At 37.0% G+C, this 26,378-nt stretch overlaps 1 protein-coding gene across 4 annotated transcripts in view; it reads right to left on the bottom strand.

Annotated features, from left to right (window-relative positions):
- The window catches only part of LOC149261528 (kihadalactone A synthase LFS-like), a 231,141-nt gene extending 211,221 nt beyond the window's left edge, over positions 1-19,920 (bottom strand). Inside the window, exons 1-5 of one of the 4 annotated variants that reach the window (XM_089422358.1) lie at positions 19,686-19,920; positions 18,160-18,333; positions 17,741-18,012; positions 17,426-17,621; positions 17,199-17,297 (exon numbers count right to left, since the gene is read on the bottom strand). In XM_089422358.1, coding sequence (XP_089278484.1) covers positions 17,199-17,297; positions 17,426-17,621; positions 17,741-17,833 — 388 coding nt within the window. In that variant the 5' untranslated portion in view covers positions 17,834-18,012; positions 18,160-18,333; positions 19,686-19,920. Of the gene's footprint in view, positions 1-17,198; positions 17,298-17,425; positions 17,622-17,740; positions 18,334-18,745; positions 18,843-18,898; positions 19,136-19,685 lie in introns of those variants that run through there. The other 3 variants (XM_089422366.1, XM_089422360.1, XM_089422363.1) reach the window with 3 other exon arrangements.
- Positions 19,921-26,378: the final 6,458 nt, after the last annotated feature.

Here is a 26,378-nt window from a genome sequence, read left to right as displayed (position 1 = left end):
AAGCATATATTCCATTGAAAAATGGTTCCCATGGCTTGGTGAACCCATTTAGTGCCACATAAACAATTTTTGTCTCATCCACTTTCTCCCCAATGGCTACAAGCTAATCCTTTATCCGTGTGATCCTCATAAAGTAGCTATTAACATAATCAAAAGCTGACAGTTAGATGGATCTGAGCTTGTTCCTCAAGATCATTTTCATGTTCATGTTATCACTCTGGAATAGATCCACTAGAGCCTTAAACATATCTCTATTCATATGCTTCTCTACCGAGTGCAAGATTAAATGATTCTTTACAAAATCCATGATCACTCTATGGGCTCCAATGTCCTTCTCATGAGCCACCTTGAGTGTTGCATTTGTTGATATAGGAACAATCTTATCTATAATCTCCCACAGGTCATGATCTTTTAAAAGAACCATCACTTGCACCTTCCAGAACATGAAGTTAGATGCTTCATCCAACCAAACTTAAAATCTAAGACTAGCTATTTCCATTCCTAGATTTGATAATATATGCCATGAGCTAAGTCTTTTTAGCACCCGCAAGAAAAAAAATATTGTTGGTTTATAGATTTTCTAAAATCTCCTTGCAGATCCAATAGATCTACTACATTAGTATGTGGATCTATGTTTGGGCCTTTAAACCACCCACAAAAATTCAAATTTTTTCTAAACATTTGACTAGTATAGCCTCCATGTCTCCCTCTAAAGAGTGACCTCCACCAAATTGTTGTTGGTTTATCTATGCAAAACCAAAAAATTATCCTCCCTCTCAAAGTGTAAGCTCTAATACCATGTTAATTTTACTTAATCCCATTAACTAACAAATTATTTCCTAGTAATTTCCTTGTAGTTAATTAAATTAAATTAAAAATTACTAAATAAAATGCATTGTTGGGATTTTAACTAGTAAATAAAAATAAAATCATTGGAAGGAAATAAACACCAATTTCACACTTGCACACACAAAGATTTATTCCCTTCAAATATTTGTTATTAATTAATTAAATTCTTAGCATACAAAAGGCTCCCTTATTATGAAAATGGTCCACAGAGGAAAATATACAATCTACCGTAATTACCAAAAAAAATTGGGCACATGTATGAATTGTACAACTCTAAAAAATTTCCTAGATCAATCCCCTTACCATGTTGGTATGGTACAATATCCATACAACTGCACATGTGGGGTTATAATGCCCACACTTGCGACCTGCGTGCATTGTCTCTCCTCCTGTATGTGCTCATGTGACCTGTGTGTCTTACTCGTGGCATATGTGAGGCCACACGATACCTTCTGAGCACTCCTAGGACCTATAAGTGTGGCTTGGACCTATTATTTCTGTTGTATGGCTATGCCACTGTTGTAAATCTACCTCTGGTAGAAATGATCCTTGATGTGGAAAACTACTCTTACAAATTACTTCCTTGACATTGCACACAGATGAAAATCCTTTTGTACCCAATCATTGAGATCCTCACTATCTCACTATGGCTTCTGCTCATTGTTGTGTCTTCCTCATTCCCCTAGCTTTATAAGCTTGAGTTGTTGACCGAATCCACAACCCTAATCTCCAAAGTGATTGGAAATTGAGAATGAATCTCACTTCACTTGAGATCAATGGCTAAGATTCATCTAATTCAATAATGCAAATAACCTTTGCATTTCATTGGATTAAGCTCATTTTTTAAAAAACACACTTCACTCTAATTAGTCCTTTAATTAAAGTGAATTTGCTAAGGTTGAAGGCCTTGGAGTACTTATACATGTCTAGACACATACTTGCTAATAAGTTCTTGTTCAATGCTATAAACATCAACATTTAGGAGACGAGTGGAGGCCTTGTGCTTCCATCTCCTTTGCTAATAATCTTTTAGAGACTAGAAGCCTCCCATTGAGGAACTGTGATATAAAAGAGGATCCTAAAAACTGAAATGGTTCATTAAACCTTATGATAGGTTTAGTTGCAAGCTTAATGGCAAAGTCAAGAAGTGGAGTTAATTTTCAAACTAGTCATTGAAAAGGCCTAAAACTTGAGATGACAAAGAAGACTTGAAACTTACCTTGTTGCAAAAGATGTTTACCTACTACATAAGTATCCTTTGAACCATGAACTACATAAGTCTCCAAGACTCATGTCTACCATATAAAATTCCAAAATATAGCTTACTGTGGAAGCATACATGTTGTTGAAAAAGCATACAAGTTTAAAAGCTAATTTCATAATTTTTGTAAAAATGGGGCATATGAAGTCGAATGAAGAAAAAAATTGGATTTTGGTGAGCTAGCACATATAAAAAAGCTCCCACCAAAAAACAACTTCAGATTCATTCGTTTATTGCTTAAAAAAGAATGGATGTAGAAATATTTTGGCCATAACTTCATCATGCATTGTCTATTGACAGTGAAGTTTTGGAGTAGACAACTCGTAGCCAACCCCACATGTCCATAAATTTTTGATAGACAAATTGCTATTTTAGTCTTCCAAAATGGAAAATTGTAGTACAAATTTTAGGGTGTAAAAGTTAGAACTTAACATAAAAACAAAACCAAATTCATGGTGTTTTTTATATAATGAGATAATAGAACATATGAGATAATTAATTAAACTATGCATTTAATTTTTTTGGCATCCATGTTGATGAAATAAACATGAATCAAACTTTTCATAAGAAATCTCCAAAGTACAAGAATTGATTTGATGTACCATATGGAAGCCTAAAATTTGAAATTTGTATGTAAAGAACAAATATGTCATTATAATTTTATGAAGTGATGAAGTTATTAAGTGCACACTCTCACCCCCTCTTTTGATGGAAATTTTCTCCCAAAATTGATCAGAAATTTGTTTTAAGTCATAGTTCTACCCGATTAATGGAAAATTTTATCATTGTACTTTGCCCACAAAGGTTTCCGACACATTTTAAGATGACCCACATCATTAAAATTTGAAAAAATGAATTAATTAAGGCAAAATTTTATGACTAAAAAATAGACTTGCCATAAAGGTTGAGTTTGTCAACTTATTAACTTACTCCTTTTACCCAGTACGTAGAATTATTTATAAACAAAATTTTATATTCTACATTCCTGTAAATAAATTAGTACAAATGGGATCTCTCTCTCTCTCTCTCTCTCTCTCTATATATATATATATATATATATATAAGAGTAAGATAGGCATGAAGCATTTTAGACCATAGGATTGATAATAATTTTGTTGTAACCCTTCCCTATAAGCTCATAATAACCAATATAAGATCAATGTCCAATCTAGATTAATTTTACAACTTCACTAAATAATTGTTGTGATGATGAATGATTCAACTAGGACCATGAAGAAACAACACATTTTCCTTTTTTCTCCCATTCTTCTTTTTGGATTCTCTCTAAAATCCATTAATAAATATATTATTTATGTAGTAGTTATTATCTATAGATTCCTTGTACATGTTAAATTGAATGAAAACATTGTTTCTCTTTTCCATAATTGAATTGTTGGATTAATGATGCCTCTTTATCCTAGCTAGGGGATATTAATTGTAACTACCTACATATCAGAGGGAGATACTAAATCCATATCAATATTAAGACCCTCAAAGGAGGATTCAACACACAGGTCAATGGGGTATCTTACAATGAATCTACATTCCTTATCAGGAGGTTTATTCTCCATTAAATCGTGCATCACCCCAAACCAAACTGCTCACCCCAAACTCTAGAGATACCAAACATTATGGACAAGAATTCTTCAAATAAGTTGTTTGATAACAAATCTTATAAAGGTACATTTCATTCTCATCTTCCAAGTACTAGGATCATCAATGGCCTTTGTTGTATCAAGATACAGAACCTAGAAAATCTCCAAACATTGTTTCTCTTTCCACGATTGAATGGTGATTTTTTATTCTAACTAGGAGATATTTGTTGTAACTACTAAATAAAAGAGGGAGATACTAAATCCATATAAATATCCAGACCCTCAAAGGAGGATTAAACAAATCAGTTAGTGGGGTATCAGGATACAAAACCTAGAAAACCTCCACTCAAAATAACCTCCACACATTCCATTGAGACAATGATACCTTTTCACCGTGACTGGGGTCAATTTTTAAAAATTACTAATTTTTGCATAACTATTCTACAAATGAATTGGGAAATTTGGGCAATCACAACAAAACTTAAGTTATAAAAGTAGTCATGCTTATGGGTTGAATTTTAGTAACCATCTTTTAAGGAAAAGGTCAAGCTTCCCAAAAAGCATGATCTTGTTTCCATAATCAATTGTTGTTGCGTAGCCCTATTAAAAATGACAATGAAAGAAACTCTAAAGCAAAAGTTCACCTTTAATGATCTCTACAAAAAAAATAATGATTCCACTTAAGAAAAGTTGCACATGTTCTACCATGGGGGCTTCACTAGGGGAGCAATACCATACCATGTGGATTCATATTGGGGGATATGTATTGAAGAAAAAATGGCATAATATATTGAGCATATAATATGGGGTAAAGAGTTTTTATATTAGAAGGTATAAAAAATGGAGCTCAAAGTTAATGAAAAAATGGATACCTACAATATATAGTGAAAGTAGGGATTTATTAAATTGGGAAGGTGTATTGGGTTCTTATTGGTAGGTGGTTAAATAATGTGATTTTTAGATGTATTTTCCAATATTTAGTCAAATTAAGGGTATTGTTTAGTATGCCATGAATGCTTGTGATATGTCAAAGGTTCATTGAGTGAAGCCACTAAATATACATGTAAGAGCTTTGTTGAGGTATTGCCAAATTAGCTCGATAATTATCAACAATTTCATTATTAACTTAATCAAAGGATTCATGGGAATGTTTGCAGCAACCAAAGGGTTACTCTCCATCTGGTTTGCTACAACCTATCGACTAAGGAATTGTGTGTGTACTTTTCAACCATCTTCATACCTATAAGTTTCTGCGTGTTCGACACCCAACGATCGGTGCTTGTTAAACAAATGAAAATCAATTATTTAAATTATTCATCCCATTTTTTTTCTTGGAAAAAAATCCCGTATTTTCATTCATAAATTGAAAAAAAAAATACATTATGCACATGAAATAGTAGTGCATTCTCTGGGATCTACCTTGATCCCACATGATGTTGAAATTTGTTCAAATAACAAGGTCAAAAGGGCAATCACGAAATAGGGCACACAAGACCACCAAGAAACCCAAAAAGGGTCGACCAGAAAACAAAAACAAAAACAAAAAAACCCATGGGGTACAAAATTACATACAAAATCTAGGCATAGGCCACCCAAAAGCTCGAACAAAAACAAGCTCAGAGTGGGCCTCCAAAAAAAGATGAGCAGTAGCCCAACAAAACCCCGACATCAACTAGGAAGGAACCATCACACGAGTATTCAACAATAAGCGCAACACCACGACATGGAAGAGGCACGAAATAAGGCGACAAGGAGGCTTCCTGCCTCCTCAACTCCCCACACGCAACTGAGCACCACCGGTAACCACGAAAACCCCACAACAAAACCACATCTGAGAGAAACAAGGTAATGTTGAGCAATGACCCATTGGAAACAACATCAAGCAAGGAGAAACGACAACCTCTAGGATACCATCAAACCCACGTGATTCTACAAAGAGGAAGAGGGGGTCGCAGTGGCTAGGGTTTAAGTTGTCAGAGCCCCTCAAAGGAAAACCCTAAGGAAAAGCCAGTCGACGAAAGAAGCAAGAAAACGACAGAGCGAAAATCATCCCGATGTGAGCTTACCTTTTCAAATTAATTAGACAGTTCTATCTTAAATACAATTTTTTTTTGACATTCTCCTTCAAGGAAATTGCTCATCCCATTGTGTTGACTAACAATGATCAAATTTGAAGCATTGGTCTTAATTTTGATTGGAAGGGAATATATTCATCTAACCCTTTAAAGATGAAAGATTATAAGAAAAATGTATTTCTATTGACATGTGTATATGAAATAAACCCTTTATTAAAAAAATGCCAAAATGAAATAATGTCCTTCTAAATCTTTAAAATATTTAAAATTTAAAGAGTGGCTACATTAAAACACTATAAAATCTCAATAGAACTTAGTAAATAAGAAAATATTCTTCTCGAAATACATTAAAAAAAGGTAAACATATGTTTCTTCTATTCATTAGACGATCTTCCAAAGTATTTAGATTTACATCATTGAAAATATAAATCTATTTGCACAATGGAGAAGGCTTTCTAGTTTTCATTTGTTTCTAGTTTATACTCTCCGTTTTGTTAAGCTTGGAGCAGTTTAAAACAAGCGAAACAAACAAATATATACCTTCAACAACCAAGGGAATTGAACTTTTCTCTTCATAGTGTTTGGTCAAAGAACACTACCAATAAACTTTCATCTCGATTAAAAATTTCAGGCTCTATAGATTCAGTTTTTTTTTGTAATTAATAAGAGAGTTTTCTATATCTAATAGGGAAATATTGTAACCTGCAATATACATCTATCGTGCAGACTAGAGCTAGCAGCTGTTGTATGGCTTGGTTGGTCTTTTTTTGTAATGCCCCTTCCTAGAATAATTTTCCTTGAGTTTATTATCACAATTTTGGTAATTTTGTTTACTATGGGACCCACGAAATTTTGGGCTAAGACTTAGGAAAAGGGAGGCCGAAAATCATTTTGATGGTGGGACGTGGGGGCCACACCCACTTGAAATATGCATTACCTTAGAAGGAAATTTGATTTTCCAAGGAAGGGGGTCGAAATACTTGATGGAGGGATCCACATGGGAAGGCAACTAAAAAATTATAAATAGAAGGAGCTTAGCAACTTTTGGGGTCTTTTGTCAATCATACATTTCTCTTGTTGCTCGAGCTGCTTAGCTGGGTCACAGTGTTGTTCAGCGCAAAGCTTTCCAAGGGGAGAGCTCACCCTTCTTTTGGTGGACTACGAGTGCCACCCTAGGGAGGTAAGTTTGTGCCAATTTGGAGGGGAGATTGAAGGAGTTCAAAGCACATCGTACAACCTTTCTCTCATCCAATTCGTACTCCAGGAGGACGTAGTAGGGGACCACGAACTACTCATTCCAACTATCTTCTGGGTGGTGTTTGCTGGGAGAAATTTTGTATAGTGGCTCCAGGGGAAGACCAACCTAATTGAGGAGTTTTAGGGCAGGAAATTGCTATTTGGAGGCAAGACAAAATTCATTCACCAAGGCCCTGCGCAGTAGCCATTTTGTGGGCACACGTGGGAGATTGGGGGAAGTGCTTTGGAGCTAGATTTTGTCGAGAGCATTGAGGATATATTAGGGAAGGTGAAACTCAACATTTTTGGGGTTATTGGGAGGCTTTTCCAGTGAGATTGCAGACAGATCGTATTTTTCAAACAGTTGGGGAGGATGTGGTAATTGGGGCCAAATTTTGGAGGTCAGAACCAGGCTAAAACCTTTCTGGGTTTTGATGGGTTATTTGAGAGGAGCTGGGGGAAAATTTTGAAGAATTTTCAGAGCACCGAAGGTGGGCCTTTCAGAAGCATCTTTCTAGCAGACGATGTAGTTTTTCGGGGCAACACAAGACATCTTTGGAGCAACTTATTCTCTCATCCGGGCATTCTATTTTCTCACCTAGGCCTTGTCAAGCTTGCCATTGAGGCAATCCTAGGTGCACTCCTTCCATACCATTGTACTTTGTAACATATTTTTAATAAAATGGGTCAGATGGATGGCATTTTTGGAGTTCCCATGGGTGTTCTCTGATTTTCCTAAATTTGGTGCTTGCATGTATTATTTTTCTTTGCATATCATTGTTTTTCCTAATTAGGAACATTACAGTGGAATCAGAGCTCAGATCTTGGCTTAGCCATGGGGGGGTCTTTCTTATGAACGAAGAGGATAGGCAAAACATTACTTACCAAAGACAGAGGTACCGGAGCAGGGAGAGGGAGTTGGAGATTACACCTGATACCAAGGCACGTGGGAAGGCAGTAGTAGAGGAAAATATGGGGGAGCCAAAGAGTAAGGAGGAAGTAGTGTTTGATAGCCCCTTAAAGGCCCTAAACGATTTACCCAAAGGACAAAAGGAGATGTTGGAGGAAATCAAGCAGTAGAATAAGGACAAGAGCATCCATAGTGAGTTCCTATTTAGAGAGACTTCAGGGTCCCCACAACAGTATGACCACCCATCACTAACCACTCACCCACTAGCTTTGAATGGGCCAACCAGGACCGCGTTGCCTACCTTTCTACCTTCAGCACCTAGTGAGAAAGGTGGGACTGATGATCAAATACCCATGGGAGATTATTTCAGGTAATGGCAATCCATGGGGTAAGATTTCAAAGCAACCTTCTCCTTTAGGGATTATTGCCAGATCAAGCAGGACGAGAAGGGCAGGTACAGTGGGGGATCTAGTACGCAGAGTTCAAAGTTGCAACATACCATTGGGAGGATGTATTTTCCCACGTAAGATGGATCTACCAAGTGCACAACTCAAGCTTGGGTGGAGAAGTTGGATACATATTTCCAGCTTAATCAGATGACAGAGGTGGAAGGAATCAAAATGGATACCTTGCACTTGGAGGGAGAGGAACACGGTTGGTGGTTTCATGGCTTGACCACACTAGGGCATGCCAGCGTGACCTCTTATGAGGACTCTACAAAAAGAGTGGTGGAGTGTTTTGATAGGAGGGAAATGGAGGCTTATTTTAGGGAGTTGTCCCAGCTTAGGTAGATTGGCCACCCAGAGTAGTACATATCAGAGTTTTTGAGGGTCTTAGTCAGGGTGCCATATTTTTTTGATGCCAGGAGTGTGTACACATTTATAGAGGGCTTGATTAATCCTTTGTGTGGACTGGTGCAATCTTGCAAACCCACTACTTTGTAGGAGGTTGTGACTTGTGCCAAGGATTTGCAGGGGGGCATCCCTAATTCTAGAGCACCCATACCATCACAGGATCCCTACCCACAGAAGGGGCATGACACGAGCACCCCCCCCCACCACAACGAGCAGCCCAGGGGCATTGGCAGTTGGATGAGGAGACCAGGAGAGACCTCCGGAGAAGGAAGCTATGCTTCACTTGTCAGGAGCCTTGGGCACCAAGCCATAGATGCATAGTGGGAAAGGCCCGCTATATTGAGGTCTTCTCGTATAATGACCAGAAGGATGACGTGGAGTTGGAGATAGGCAGGGGTGACAACAAGACTTGTGCAGAGAGGGGACCACCACCACCACCACCACCTGGGGGAGCACCTTTCACGCCATTTGGAGGAGTTCTAGCTTCTTTGTGTGGGGTTCCCAAATTTTTGACCCTGAGGATTAGAGACACAGTGCAAGGGAAGCATGTCTTATTTTTGGTAGATAATGTCGCCACCCATAATTTCATTGATGCACAAATGGTTCAAAGGCGGGGTATCACTACAGAGGAGTTTGAGGGGTTCTCAGTTCTGGTGTCAAGGGATAGGACTATGTAGTGTACTTGATATGTCCCTGCTTTGACAATGACCATGGGGAACTACTTGGTGACATATCATTTCTTTGCTGTGGATGTGCCAAACACCAACGTGGTGATGGGTGTCCATTGGCTCTGCTCCCTTCACCAGGTCACTACTGATTAGAGGTAGTTGGAGACGGAGTTCATCGGGCTGGATGGCAAGCTGATGGTTCTTCGGGGTATGCATTCATATCCTCCATAGACAGTTTTAGTGCATAGGATGGAGGCCGACTTGAGGCATGGGGACATAGCATGGGTGGTGGAGCTAAGGATTTTGGAGGTTGGGGCACAACCCAAGCCACCACACCTCGACATATAGCTCATATTGGACAGGTACCTAGTAGTGTTTGGGGACATACCACCAGGGCAACCCCCTGACAGAGGATTTGAGCACACAATTGAGCTAGAGCTGGGGGTACATGCAATTATCACCACTCCTTATAGGCATCTTAAGGTCTACAAGGAGGAGATTGAGCGTGCCATTAAGGAGTTGTTGGCACTTAGGCAGGTTAGGCAGAGCTCTAGTCCCTTTGCTTCATCAGTAGTTCTGGTGAAGAAGAAGGATGGGACATTACACATGTGCATAGATTATCGAGCTCTAAACAAGAAGACCCACTTCATCAGTGGTTATGGTGAAGAAGAAGGATAGGACATTACACATGTGCATAGGATATCGAGCTCTAAACAATAAGACCCTAAAGAATCGCTACCCCATTCCACGCATTGATGAGCTGATGGATGAGCTTAGAGGAGCCAAGTACTTGTCTGAGATAGATTTGTGTTCGGGTACCACCAAATCAGAGTGAGGGATTAGGACATACCCAAGACAACCTTCAGATGCCACTATGGGCATTTTGAGTTCCTGGTTATGCCCTTTGGGATGACCAAAGCACCGGTCACCCTCCAGACATGCATGAACCATGTGTTCCATGGGCAGTTGCATAAGCTTGTGTTGGTATTCTTCGACGACATCTAGATTTACAACAGAACTTGGGAGGAGCACTTACAACACTTGGAGGTGGTGTTACACAATTTAGAGGAGCAACAATTCTATGCCAAACTATCCAAGTGTGAGTTTGGGCTGACAAAGATGCTCTATTTGGGGCATATTATTAGGGAGGATGGAGTAAGGGTGCATGAGGAGAAGATCAAGGCCATCTGGGATTGGCCAATGCCCCGAAATGTGATTGATTTGAGGCTCTTTGTGGGCATATGCACCTATTATAGGAAGTTTGTGAAGGGCTTCTCATAGTTGGAAACACCCGTCACAGATTTGACCAACAAGGGGGCTTTCGCATGGACAAATAAAGCACAGTCAACATTCGATCGACTCAAGGAGGTGATCAATAGTTGTCTAGTTGTAACCCTCCCGCCTTTCACCTCGGAGTGCGATGCATCAGGTGAGGGAGTTGGTGCGATATTATCTAAGGATGGTCACCCCATCGCTTTTGAGAGCCAAAAACTCCTTCCACATGAGAGGTCGTATTCTATTTACGACAAGGAGATGTTGGCCATTATGCATGCGTTGGAAAAATTCAAGCAGTATCGGGTGGGCAACAGATTTCAGGTGAAGATTGATCACAATAGTATTCACCAATTTATGGGGAAGTAGGGTCTCAGTGATAGGCAACAGAGATGGGTCAACAAGGTCGAGGCCTACGATTTTGATATTGAGTATGTCAAAGGCAAACATAATTTGGTAGCAGATGCATTATCTAGGAGGCCTGCGACACTTTCACTCATGAGCTTTCGTCATGATTGGAAAGCACAGTTGTTGGTAGAGTACTCTAAAGATCGATGTGCATGTGAGATTTTGGAGGGTACACACACTGATGAGCATTACAGGGTGATGGCTGACATCATATACTACAAAGGATGCATATTCTTGGTGCCGGGTTCACAGTTGAGGGAGAGGATTCTCCATGCAGCTCATGACTCTCCATTGTCAGGGCACCAGGGGTTCCAGAAGACATACATGATAGTCAGAGAGCGCTTCACATGGAAAGGCCTCAAGGGAGATGTGTTGAGATATGTGCAGGAGTGTGAGGCTTGTCAGAGGAACAAGGGGGAGTTGACCCATCCAGCTGGGTTGTTGCAACCACTTCCCATCCCTGAGGGGAAATGGGAAAGTATCTCCATGGATTTTATCACGGGGCTCCCTATGGTGCAAGGCAGAGATTTTATCTATGTGGTGGTGGATCGGTTAACCAAATATGCACATTTCTTTGCCAATCCATCCCAGTATTCAATGTCATAGGTAGCAGAGTTGTTTTTCAAGGAGGTCTTTCACTTGCATGGTCTTCCCAAGACCATATTCAGTGACAAACACAATAGTTTCATGGGGGAAATATGGAAGGATCTTTCTAGGCTAGTGGGGATTGAGCTCACCCCCAACACTAGATAACATCCACAAACGGACGAAAAACTGAGAGGGTCAAAAAATGGTTGGAGGGATATCTATAGAACTACGTGACTAGACAACTAAGGGCATGTATTCAGTGGTTGCATTTGGGCGAGTACTGCTACAACACCACCCATCACATGTCCATTGGTATGTCACATTTTTTAGCCTTGTATGGTTATGATTAGTTATCTTTTGTTGACATTATTTTTGGAGACATTTGGGCCCTAAAGGCCAAAGATTGTATCCAACAGAGCCAATATATCCTCAAGGATAACTTACTAATGACACAAAATCAACAAAAGGTGTACGTAGGCAGGCACAGGGTTGAGAGGTAGTTTTAGGAGGGAGACTTAGTTTTCATGTGGGTGAAACCATATCGTTAGTCCACACTAAAACAAAAGGGGGCTGAGAAGCTACATCCCCATTTCTATGGGCCGTACCAGGTGATCAAGAGAGTTGGAGAGGTGGCCTATGAGCTGGAGCTTCCACCAGGAAGCAAGATCCATAATGTCTTTCATGTCTCATGCCTCAAAAAGGTGTTGGGATAGCAGGTGACAACAACTACAGAGTTACCTCCACTAGATGATGAGGGGCATCTAGTTTTAGAATCGAAAGCCATTTTGGAGACTAGAGAAAGGAAGTTGAGGAGCAAAACCATCAATGAGTACTTAGTATGCTGGAGGAGCTTACTGGATGAGGATGCCACTTGGGAGGGAGAGCACATGAGCATCTAGTGCTGAAGTTGCTTGGGGAGGACTGTAATGTCCCTTCCTAGAATAATTTTCCTTGAGTTTATTATAACATTTTTGGCAATTTTATTTACTATGGGACCCGCAAAATTTTGGGCTAGGACTTAGGAAAAGGGAGGTCGAAAATCATTTTGATGGTGGGACGTGGGGGCCACACCCACTTGGAATATGCATCACCTTAGAAGGAAATTCGATTTTCAAAGGAAGGGGGTTGAAATACTTGATGGAGGGACCCACATGGGAAGGCAACTTGAAAATTATAAATAAGAGGAGCTTAGCAACTTTTTGGGGTCTTTTGTCAATCATACATTTCTCTTGTTGCTCGAGCTGCTTAGCTGGGTCACAATGTTGTTCAATGCAGAGCTTTCCAAAGGGAGAGCTCACCCTTATGTTAGTGGACTATGAATGCCACCCTAGGGCGGTAAGTTTGTGCCAGTTTGGCGGGGAGATTGAAGGGGTTCAAAGCACATTGTACAACCTTTGTCTCAGCCAATTTTTACTCTAGGAGGACGCAGTAGGGGACCACGGAATACTCATTCTAGCTATCTTCTAGGTGGTGTTTGTCGAGAGAAATTTTGTATAGTGGCTCCAGGGAAGACCAAGCTAATTAACGAGTTTTAGGGCAGGAAATTTCTATTTGGAGGCAGGATGAAATTCATTCACTTAGGGCCCGTGCAATAGTCATTTTCTGGGCACACGTGGGAGATTGGGGGAAGTGCTTTTGAGCTAGATTTTACTGAGAGCATTGAGGAGATATTAAGGGAGGTGAAACTCAACATTTTTGGGGTTATTGGGAGGCTTTTCCAGTGAGATTGCAGACAAGCCGTATTTTCCATCCAGTTGGGGAGGACGTGGTAATTAAGGCCAATTTTCGAAGGCCAGAACCATGCCAAACCCTTTCTGGGTTTTAATGGGTTATTTAAGAGGAGCTTCAGGCTAATTTTGCATAATTTTCTGAGCACCGGAGGTGGGCGTTTCAACAACATCTTTCCAACAGACAATGTAGTTTTTTGGGGCATCGTAGTGCATCTTTGGAGCAACTTATTCTCTCATTAGGGCATTCTATTTTCTCATCTGGGTATTGTCAAGCTTTCCATTGAGGCAAGCCCAGGTGCATTCCTTCCATACCATTGTACTCATGCTCCATATTTTTAATAAAATGGCTTAGCTGGATGGCATTTTTGGAGTTTCCATGGGTGTTCTCTGACTTTTCTGAATTTGGTGCTTGCATGTATTATTTTTCTTTTCATATCACTGTTTTTCCTAATTAGGAACATTACATTATTTTTTCTTGAGGATGGCTTTCAAATTTTATCCTTTTATTTCTCGAGGATGACTTTCACATTCAAGAGCAATGACTTATATGACAAATTCAATCTTGGCTGATGTCTTTTTCTAACAAGGTAGTTTCCTTTTGTTAAATTTTTTCGTTTAATTTTTCTACGATTTCAACATCTTGTTAAAGACCCTTCATAATAGCGGCTTCATGGACAACCATTGGCACTCTTTATTTCCTGGATGTCAAATGGAGCAAATAAAGCAAGAGACACAATAACAATTGTATGTATAACTATTCTGGGAATACCAAAGGAGAAAAAAACAAATTAAGTTGTAACCATGTAAGTAGACCTTTGCAATCTTGTGTTGTATGGTTATTAATAGAGTTCTGAAATTTCATGTCAACTCTAGAGAGCTCCCTCTAGTTCAAAAATTTGCATAGTTTGATGGGAAGTAGACTTATTATTTCTCTACTACTGATCGTTTCTTTCACTGAAAAGTATTGACCTATATGCTTTCAATAGCTAGAAAGTTAATAAAGAGAACTCCTTTGAATGAGGGAAAGGGAAGAATGGTTTTAAATAGACTTTAATCCTACTAATTTTTTTATTATAGTAATTTGTATGCTTAAAAAAACTAGAAAGTCAATAAAGAGAAAATTCTTTCAAAATAAGGGAAGAAATACAAGAATAAAGCTTGGTTTTACAAATTCCACGCTTTGCTTATGACTTACTATCATGAAAGGAATGTCTTCTATGATAAAGAAACATTAACCTAAATATTTAATTGAACTTATTATAACAAAGGGAATACCTTTCTATGATAAATAAACATTGACGTAAAGATTCAATTGAATTCGGTAGTTATGTAAAGAAACATTGATTTAAAGATTGAATTCGGTAGTGAAATGAGATAGAAGGAGATGCTTCTACCCTGTGCTTTCACAGACTACCTCACCAAAATTTATTGTAGATTTATTTTCTAATAAGTATTACAACATGCCTTGAATCTATGAAAAACACAAAAATATCTAAAAAGCTTAGGTTGAGGAACTGTGGGTGATATCATTCCAGTTTCTTGGTTGAATCTAGGAAATTTTCGGTGCACCTCAATAGAGAATTCAAGAATTTGGCAATTGGAACCTATTTTGCCTTAAAATGTAAATAGGCCATTTAGGCATAAGAGGTTAAATTTATACATATTTAGGTGGAGACACCCTGCCTTTGGAACCTCAATGATCTTACATACGTGTTGTCTAGCAAAAGGAACTTCTAGATCAATGAGTTTGTCTTCCACAGTAATTTCTAGTGGCATGAGAGTTGGAATTTGAATTTGAATTGTATGTGCATATCCTTAAGAAGAGGAAGAGGAAGTACCTATCAAGCCCAATCAATGATGATAGCAATAAGCTTGTAAGGTCCACACCAATTGGCCACAAATTTAACAAGCACAGGAAGATCTGAATTCAACACCTTCTCTTGGAACTCGTTCTCTCTGATGATTAGAGCCTTGCTGTAGCCTATAACCATGAGGCTAATTTTCCTCATATTGAGCTGAAACTTGCCAACAATAGCTCTGGAGCTAGGTAATCTAAGAACCCATTACAATCCCCGCCTGAAGAGATCTTTTTACCACAACAATTGTGGTGTGCTATCGATATGAATGGTTGAATGGAAGAATAATAAGATAAAAAAGGGAGTGGAGGATAAGCCTTGTTCTAAATTCTTCTCAATATATGTTATACCCACTCCAATTAAAACACAATCTTATATTTAATAAATCTATTAAAAATTTAGGTGGGAAAAGATTGCTTCTAGATTTCAATCAATAAATAATATATATTCGAGATCTCGTTGTACTAGAACATTGATGAAGCCAACAACAACTCAATCTATACTCTTAATTACAATGTCAACATCAACGTAAAGCCTCTGACAATGCCGATCAAGTGCAAAGGAAATTTATGAGCCTCTAGAGTTTGGCCAATGACATTGCCTATAATTTATGAGTTAAGAATCGATAACAAGGAAACCGGGGGTTCCAATTTATCCGGTAGCCCTTCATGGGGCATTTTGTTATATTATTTAAATTGTTTAAAATCTCAATATAAGTCAAAATTAACAGTTTTTTACACTTAATTTTCGCCTCACACTTCTACGATATGTTAGACCCCTCTTGACAAGCCGTGACATGTTCAATTTTGAACCCTATTGACTAACACGTTATGGGTGTACTTGCAAACTTTTGCGCATTCAACTTTTGACATGAAGTACATAAATTTACATAGATTAGATTTCATGCAGATGATTCTTCATTATAACTATGTTAGGTAATCCATAAGGAGAAAGACTTTCATCCTTACCCAATACCTATAAGTCTGAGTACGACTATAGACATAACACACAACCAACATCAAAGATTAATAATAAAATGTAAATAATTCATTGATTTAAAACCCAAAAGATAAGTAATTAAATCGCATCGATCAAAATATGTATATTAAAAAAAGGATTGACATGTTGAAAACGTTTATGTTTATATGAAAAGCAATACATACTCACACAACAAATATTGTATGTATAATGAAAAAATGATGAGCATGTTGAAAAAGTTTATGTTTATACCAAAAGCAATACATACTCACATGACAAATAATATTATTTTCGTTAAAAACTTGGAACTTAAATCGATGGTAGGTCGAAGTAATCTGATGGGCAGCGATAAAGACGATCGCTAACTTTACTGCTGCATAAGTTTATCTAATTATGGCTGAATAAAAGGGCACCAAATGGTAGCAAAGCTACGAACTATCTTCTAAACAGTATCGTTTGATTCAGGGACGATATCAAAATAAGTTTGTTTCAGGGACGATATCAAAATAAATTTGTAAGCATTACAACTGTCAATCACGGAATCATCTACAAATAGAAAAGATCGCACGATGTATCAGATGTATCAGGTAGATGGTATTTAGAAGAGGAAAAAGAGAGGTTCGTGAATCACTGAGCGTAGTAATCACCATTTAATCTGGTAATTTTATAATTGAACAATTTTGTCTAAATAATTGGCCGATAAGAAAATTTTATAGATAATTTTTTTTACAAATTAAAGAAAGAAAATGGAAATACTACAGACATTGTCTATGGCTATGAAAATGTCTGTCTATGGCTATGAAAATGTCCGTGACTATTATGTAAAAATCTTAATACTGTCACTTTTATTTATCTTTAATTTATCTTTAAACACTAGAAAAGTATGTAAAATATCGTTTCAAACGCTGAACTGCGTACCTGTTGAAGGCCATTGATTGGGACCGTGGAATCGCTTTCCCTGATCGACATTAGCTTCAGAAGCTTCGGGACCGATGTAATAACTCTCCTTCCAATCTCCTGAAAAAACGAATATATGAAAAATTACGAAGTGAAATACTACAACTGATTGATTTTTCAGAGTTGCGTACAGCGAGATGTAATTACAAGCACACGTAAATATAACGAAAAATGAATCCACATCTAACCTTCGGGTTGCATGGAAGGATTAAGAATTTCTGCTTGATACGGAGTGTAACCTCGATGATTCTCGTTCCGAAGTAATTTCATCTTTTCCTTTTCCGGAAGGGCAAAAAGCCGTCGACTTTGTTCGAAGACTTCATCCAAAAAATCTTGCTCGATGCCATGATGAACAACATAAAAAAATCCAGAGTCCAGACATGCCTATATAGATAATCATCCATTCCATACATAATAAACTTAATCGGTTCCGCCTAAATTAATGAATTAAATCCAAAGCCAGGGAAAAGAAGTTGAAAATTATAACTGAGAATTAGAAATACCTTGCGAATTTGTGCGGCCGTCGCCTTAATGTCGGGATTGGAAAGATCAATGCAGGCAAGATTCACAGGGTCTGAATAATCTACCTCAGGCATCGTGAATTCTTTGCTTTTTGGTCCTTTGTTTCTTCCGATACCTGCAAAAGATGCCCCTTGTACACGGATACCAGGGGATAGCTACTTCTGTGCTATCAATGAATGCGAAAGGAAACCTGAAATCGCCACTTATCTTTCTCCTCTTCCGTTCTTACACAGCTGGATGCCTTATTTTCCACCTGCCAAGTGCGCTAGAGAATAAGAGCCTCGCATAGCTTCAAGCGGATAAGGGTTGACCGACAGGTCGAACGACATTAAACGATTGGCAATATATTTTCAACCCAGGATATTGAGGGATATTTTCTTGCAGGGTCACAGTATTAAACCTATGTTCGCCTGGCTAAAGCCGACATGGAGATTCGGATCACGAGCATTTGTCCAATTGTAGAAGCATACGCTAGCGGCACACAACACGTTACACAGTAGCGAATCGCTGTCAAGCACGCAGGCAGACAGCTTTACAGGAATCTCGAAACTACCAGTTTCGCGTCAAAGGAAATCTGCTAGAAGCAGAAAATGAAGATTGGGTAAGTGATGCTTCATGAAAGTTTGGAAATTCAGGAAAATATTTAGTTTGTCTTGTCTTATACATTCTGAAGACAGATTTAATTAAACAAAACCTAATTCCTTGTGCTTTTACATTTTTGTTTCACATTACAGTATCTTTTCTCTACTTTTCGCTCTAATTCCTTGTGCTTTTACATTTTTGTTTCACATTACAGTATCTTTTCTCTACTTTTCGCTAAATAAGCCATAAAGTAATGGTTTAAAGACTGGCAAAGACTGTAAAATATCAATACTGCATTTGAAAACAAAACCAAGGGAAACGCACTGAACATTTTGGGTAAATACAATTCAAAACAAACGAATTTGATCCGCTTTAAAATATTCGCTTTAAAGATTCAAACTCACATGCCACAAAAATAATTGAATATTTTCGGTTGTTTTTATCGAATTCGTTTCTTCAAATGAAAATGCATCAGATGCAACGGAAATTATTTTAATTCAAGAATCACATAATTTACAAAATCCCGTTAAATAAATGGAAATTCAAGAAATATTTACTTTGTCTTTTCTTAGACTTCCGGAAGCCAGTCCGCCATCTCAAACATAGTGAAAAAAAGCTGAATTCCTCGTCATGTTACAAATTTGTTCACATTACAGCGTACTTTATCTACTTTTCGCGAATAAGATATAAAATTATTGTTGGAAGACTGGCAAAGCCTGTAAAAAAATCTGCTTTTCACTCAAATCAAAATAGGCAAACGTAGGGAGAGCTTATTGTATGTACTATGCACTCGAAAATATTCTCTTGTATAAGAATCAAATTGACACGGGATTAAAATATTTGAAAATTTCCTGTTCTTTACGGAATTTGTCCACTCAAATTGTCAATTCAGAAGAAAATGTAGTGGATACAGACGAAATTAACTGCTTTACATGCAGAATCGCACTAATTTATGTCAAGAAGCAAATAATTCAGTAACATATTTAGTTCGTCTTCTGCCAAACATACTGTAGCACATCATATTTTCTACTAGCAATTGCACTGCAAGACAAAATAAGGCAATCGTAGCGAGAATTTTGTGTAAATACTGCGCAAACAAACAAACTTTATACAGTAATCAAATATTCGCTTCTATTAATATTCAAATTCAGCAAAATCCAGCATAATGACAAGGCGACGGAAATATTTGAGAATTTCCAGTTTTTACCGAATCAGTTTCTATTCAGACAATTTACATGAAAAATCTAAAGCTCTGATACAACTGAAATTATCTGCTCTACTTGCAATTACAAAGCGCCATGGCGGATTCGAAAAGCACACAATTTCATCAAGTTTTGTACTTACCGTGTTAAAGACGACAACACAAGGGCAAATCAGTCGGTGTAAAGCTAAAATCGCTCAAAATTTCTCCATCAAAGTATCGAACCTTATCTAAATTTCGATGCCAAAACAAAGATTGGTGAATTCATCACTCCATTAAAATCAAGGAAAGACAGCCAGAACAGCTGAATTTAACATATCTGTTTGTATTGAAGAAGAACAGAAAATTAGTAAGGCATGCCACCAACAGAGTCGATGCCCAATTGGCTGATAATTCTGTATCGTTTATTCCATGAGAAGGATGGTTGGAACGAAACAAAATGCCACGTTGCCATCAGTGTCTTCTTTATCGATTCATGTACCTTTCTGGCAATTTCGTTGGCCATTGCTGTCGATCGAAATCATTGACAAAACGCCATTGCACCGTCCTTGCGTCGCTCATTTTTCAAATATCCGTAAGCATGTACGTGCCATACAAAGTAATATTTTTTCACGCTTCAATTCAATGAACGCTTCTTAAGAGATTTAACATCTGAATTTCACCAATTATTATAATCGAATCCTTCCGCCTTACACATGCACCTCCGTGCACCCTCACCGAAAGAAGATCGACGCGAAGACTAATTGAACTGCCTTTCCCACATGGTGCAACTATAGGTAAATTTGTCACAAGATAAACTCCTACTCATTACTACTGATTCCATAAACAATAGTCTAAGACTGAAGTAGGTGAAAATTTCTCCGGAACAATATAGATTTTTCTGGTATTTTTTTGTATCATCTTGAAAATATAAATTTTTCCCTTTTGGTATTTTTTTTTGAAATATTTGTTTGAATTTTTTAAAAATAAGTTACAATTATTAATTTTTTTAAAGAAATATTTAATTAAAATGTTTGAACATTTCAATTACAATTATAAAATTTTAAATATCTAATGTTGAATCTATTTCTACCTTAACACTTTTAATTCAAAACTTTACAAAATAAAAAACATTAAATTTTAAAATAAAAAAATTACCATCATTACTGTTCTGCCTCCTTACTCAACGCTCTTATTCCATAAACAAAGTAGAGTAGAGTCTTGGATTCACACGCATCTGTTGTGCGCATTTTTTATACTGAATGTGTACAAGCATCCCCTTAAAGATTGCGTCTACGTGTCAACAATCCGACAAAATATGGGGTTTTAATACCCCTTCTTGGTAAGCTTCCCGAGGCAACAATGGTAATGCATCTTTTCCTAGTCTATTTGTGTCGAGGTCAGTGTATTTTTCAATGAGATTCCTGGTAAGCATGCCAAGGTGACAAGGGTAATGCATCTTTTTCTTATTATATCTATGCAAGGTAATGAATGTAGTGTATATTGTAATGAGGTTTTTGGTTGGTCATTTGTAATTTAGATACTTTTATATTTATTATAATTAAAGTTTTTGAAAAATAGTGCTATTGGAGATGTAATTTAATTTAATTTAGGGATTAATCATATGTAATGTAATGCAAGGAGTGTATATTGTAATGAGGTTTTTGGTTAAAAAGAAACATAAAATGTAATTTGTATAGACAAGGTAGTAAATACATGGTTTTCATACTTTTGGGCATTAGTAATTATTATTTAGGCATTATCATTCTTACATGAATGTATTAGGATATAGAACATATTGTTTTATTTGAGAAAATATGAAGGACTAATTAAATAAGGTGGGTGGTACATGACTTAAGTCTTTTATTGTTGCTCTTTTTCCCTATGACCCCAATCAACTTGAGAATTTCTCCACCAACCCTAATATAGTATCTCACTTCATTTACATTCTTTTAGTACTATGGAAGAATTGCTCACTTTACACAAGGAAAGAGACCAACCCCAACCACTTATCCAAGCACAATAGCAATAATCCCACTTATTTAACAACAATTTTGCCTATCATATATTATTACGATGCACCTTGAAGTTGTGCAATAAGTAGTTCTTTTAAATAATTTTATCCAAAGGAATACTAGTTATCTTGATTTTGTCCATTGTTATTTTAGATTGTCTAGTAAAAGATGTTAAATCACAAGTGGTCTCTTTCTTCCTCTCACTAGTTGTCCCTATCGCACAAATGGTTGTCTTGTCTTGACATGGATTGCCTACCACTTTTTTTCTTTCTCACCTTATATCCTAGATCCATAGCCCAGCCAATAAGCCATCAGCCTAGCAAGTAATATTAGCCTTCATAGTAAACCATAAAAATATTAGTAAGCATTAGTATTTATGTTGTAAATATCCATGAGAATAATTGCAATATGTAATGCAAATTTTGTATATTGACATATGCTTGGCCTTTTGGAAGCTAAACAATGTGCAATGGGGCTCTTGCTACATGTCCACTCACATTATTAGGGAAAACTATTTGTTCTGTTCATGGATGAATAAGGGCTTGTATTAACAAATCTAGATTAGCGACCATAACCCTTACATAACTTTTCCATGACAAAATTTCTACAGACCAGAGAGTATTCAATGAATTTGCAGACCCTGGGGTTATTATTCCAAATCAACCTAAAGACATTGACACTATAAATCCTACAAAAATTTCCTAGAATATAACAAAATTTACATTGTATCATAGCAAAATATATATGTAGAACTTGACACAGCATATCAAAGCATCAAAGAGAACATCAATTTGTCCCATTAATGTCGTCTCCCTTGAGTCAGCGAGTTCTCTTCCCTCCAACAACAACATTGGTGCCTTCTTCACCCATAATATTCGACGGATTGCTAGATCCAGTGACCTCTAAAGTCGCTAAACGTTCTCCAACAACACAGATTTCCTCCCTAAGGTCATCAACAGACTGTTCCATACCAACTTGCTGCCGGAGAAGCTTAACTTCCAGAAACAATTGAAATGACATGAGATGCCTCTCAACCATGTCCTCAAGCTTCGAAATGGAAATAAGCAATGCATGCAAAGCATCCAACGACTTGTATAACACAAGATTGGCCTCATCGTTATATGGAGGAACATGAGAATTTGCAATTACATAACCAAATCCAACACCCAAATACACTGACCAAAATTAAAGAAAGATCTTATAACTATACCAACATGAGCCAGGAACTCATTTGCATTGTGAGGAGGCTAGGTATTTGATATACAAGCGAGGTCCCTAGAAAAACATGAGTTGAGAAACCACCGAAGACCTGTCTCCATTAACTTGAGATTGTCTAGACATAGGAATGACAAGAATGAGGAGGCATCGACCAACTTCCATAAATTCATTTTTCCAACAAAGGCTTTCATTATCGTTGTCGAGGAGAACTAGGGGATATCCCACTAGAGGAGGCATAAATGGAAAAGATACCACTATCTCAGAACGATCAAAGAGACCAAACACTTGAGGTCCCAATTAAGTAGACATGACAAAAAATAAATAGGTCAAAAATTTGGAAATCGCGAGTAATTGAATCTCAAGTTTTCGACCACCTTGCATAAGGAAGATCTAAGAGTATGCTACATGCCCATTGTTGTTATATTAATCAAATTTTTCATGTCTCTGATCCTTTAAAGGGAGATAATCCAAAATTCATGCTTGTGCCTATTAAGAGCAGAGGAGCCCCAAGCCACCCTTTTAATATTTGCGAAATTCATGATCACTAAGGAATTGGATAGGAAAAAAACCATATTTTCCATTTCAAGTCTTCCTTGCCCCATGTTAGAACCTTTTTTAGCAAGCTCATCCGCTTCAACATTAAACTGCCTGAGAATATGATAAAATTCAATCTTTTCAAATTAGGAAGCATAACTATGCACTCTTAGATTCATAGGAAGAGATGAGGAGCTCAAAAGATCTTTTGCCTTCGTCATTTGATGGATGACGATCATAAAATCTCCAAAAACTGAGTGTCTTTGAATTTTCTTTCCTATAGCCATCTCCAATCCTTTCCATAGTGCAAGGAACTCCACCATATTATTGGATGCATTTCCTAACCCCCATGCAAATTTAGTCACTATTTTTTCATTGGGGCTCATAAGAACCCCTCCTGCTCATGCCTCCTCCAAATATCATGTTTTTTTATGAGAGAAACACAATTGAAATGGATATAACTACAAGGAGGCAAACAAGCATGTGGAAATTCAATCAATTGTCCCTCATTACGGTATCCCATTCTCCTTATTAGTAATAACTTGAGCTTATGGCATCTCACTTTAAATCTAGTTCTCTTATTCCTTATGTATTCACAAAACTAGTTTTGCTTTTGCTTATGGTGGTTTTGAGTAAATCCTTGTCTTAATTACATTTGCCTTGATTACAAGATTGTTTGTATTGAAATTGATGGCTTATATTTTAAGTAAGATGATTATTTGGATGTTGATCTAATTACTTTTGGATCAATGGAATCGACCATTGTTTATGGTGGTGTTAAGTTGATGAGGTCAACTACCTTTGCTTTTGGAACTAGATCTGCTTGATTTACATATGCTTCTATGAGTTCTATATCCATTGCTAGCCCTAAAGTTGTCATAGCCTCTCCTTCTAGCTAGGGACCTTCTAGAAATGTAGTTGCTATTGGTGGCATTTTGACTATCACTTCTAGATTCCAATTACATTCATCTACTCATTCATATCTTGTCATTTTGTTGGCGTTTGATTTTATCATTGAATGGTTATGGTTACATTATGTTCTCACATAAACTTACTTAAGTATTTCATCTTTTCCCATGGTTGATTTAAAAGGAATTTTATTGTAATGCAATTAGTATTTTGAGTACATAAGTTAAGCTAGGGTTCAAGTTCCATGTCTTATGTCTATTTAAACTCTAGGTTCTTTGATGCACCTAATGGGGTTCTCAATTAGGTTCTAAACCATTTTTAGTTATGTTAGGCATGGTCCATTCAGATCCTAATGATATTAAGGTTACATAAGTTCCATCTAGAAGTGAACCATAAATTTTGTTCAAGTCCATGACACAAAATGCCTTTAATGCTTGTAAAGAAATTAAACAACTTAGGACATTTGTAAGGTTTTTTGGTGCTTGGCTATTGCATTTGTTTAGGAATTAAAATGTCTATAATTTGATAGTATAGTTATCAATGTAATGGAACAATGTATTTAGGTCAAAGGTACTTCTACGCAGTTTTGTTACAGTTGCAATATTATTACAATTGAAGCTCAAACCAAATGCAATCTACAACAACCTACATACATAGTTGTTTTAATGGTTGTTTTGGTAGGTATTTGCTACCATGTAAAGTGTCATTTAAGTTGTGGGATCTTAGAATTGAAGAGGCAGTAAATTTAGGTTTGGAATCATTTATATCGCTTCTCAAAATAGAACATTATTGAAGAATGAGTACAAAATATTACTTCAATGTATACTCTAGCCATGAAAAGTTTGGTCCATTTTAGAAAGGTCACTATCGAGGACAATAGAGATTATTTGATTCTATGATGAAAATCCAATTACAACTTAAATAGATTTGAATGATTAAGTTATGGTAATGGGAATTGAACAACAATGAAGTAAATAAACAACAAGATGTGCACAAAGTAAAATAGGATTTAACAATGTTTGTATTACTATGTAAATGCTTAGTAAAATGATTTGTAAGTAATAAAGTGAGACAAATAAATGATGATTTATTGTTGTACTTCATATCATACATGTATTTCACATCATCAATATTGCTTCTCAAAATAAAATGTTACTAAGACATAAAGTATTAAATATTATCTTGGTTTGCACTCCCTATTCATACAAACCCTAAAATCTATTTTTGAAAGACCAAATTTGGAGAGCATGAAGATTGTTTGAGTCTAGGATGCAAGTCAGATGACAACTTAAACATACTGGACCAATTGAGTTGTGGTTGTGAAAAGTGAACATAAATGAAGAAAATATTGAACAAGATGTGTTGAAAGAAAAGGATGTAATAATGTTTGCACTATTATCTAAATTGATGTACACTGGTCTATGTAAGAGAGTGAGAGAAAGAAAATATGCTTTGTTGCTATACTTTGTGTCATACATACTATACATATGAGTATAGTTTAGCAATGAGAGTGCATAATCAATTGCTAAAAGCAATTTAGCTCCATAGATGTCAATGATTATTTGTGTTCTTAGTGTGTTGCATGTTGTTGTTAGTACACATGTTAGGATTCCATGATGATGATAGTGATATTTAGTATTCCTAATTGCAAGCACACATATTGAATGCTAAGGTGTGTGCATGTAGTTATTGAGCCCTATGAACACAAATTGTCAATACATGCATATTGATGTGTATTTAATCATGACCCCTTATGTTTAACTTGCCATAGATTACTTTTGTGTTTTTAAGAGATAGATTGAAGCCTCCTCTACCTCTCTAAAGTCTCCCTTGAGAATTTTGGTAAATCTTTAGGAGTACTAGAGGAATTTCATTTTGAGGATAAAGAAAGAAATATTAACTACTGCGAAGTTCTTTTTCCCAACATGTTCTCTACATGAGTATTTTTCCTCCTCACTCCACAATGATAATAAATATTGGTTAGAGAACACTTCTTATTTCCTTCAACTTTCTCCCATCTCCTCATTTTGCATCACATGTACATTTTAGAATGTGAAGGGCAAAGGAAAGCCTTATATTGCTACAAACTTATGTTGCCATGCAACCACTCATTTCCCACTTTGTAGAGACCTTTCCACCCACTTAATGCCTTCACATATTTGATACTCCCATGGAATTACA

The sequence above is a fragment of the Pinus tabuliformis genome, chromosome 6, assembly GCF_031772625.1.
Source record: "Pinus tabuliformis cultivar Carrire ecotype Pingquan chromosome 6, CPIR1, whole genome shotgun sequence".
In the NCBI taxonomy this organism is placed as follows: Eukaryota; Viridiplantae; Streptophyta; class Pinopsida; order Pinales; family Pinaceae; genus Pinus; species Pinus tabuliformis.
This window is presented reverse-complemented; position numbering and strand designations above follow the sequence as displayed.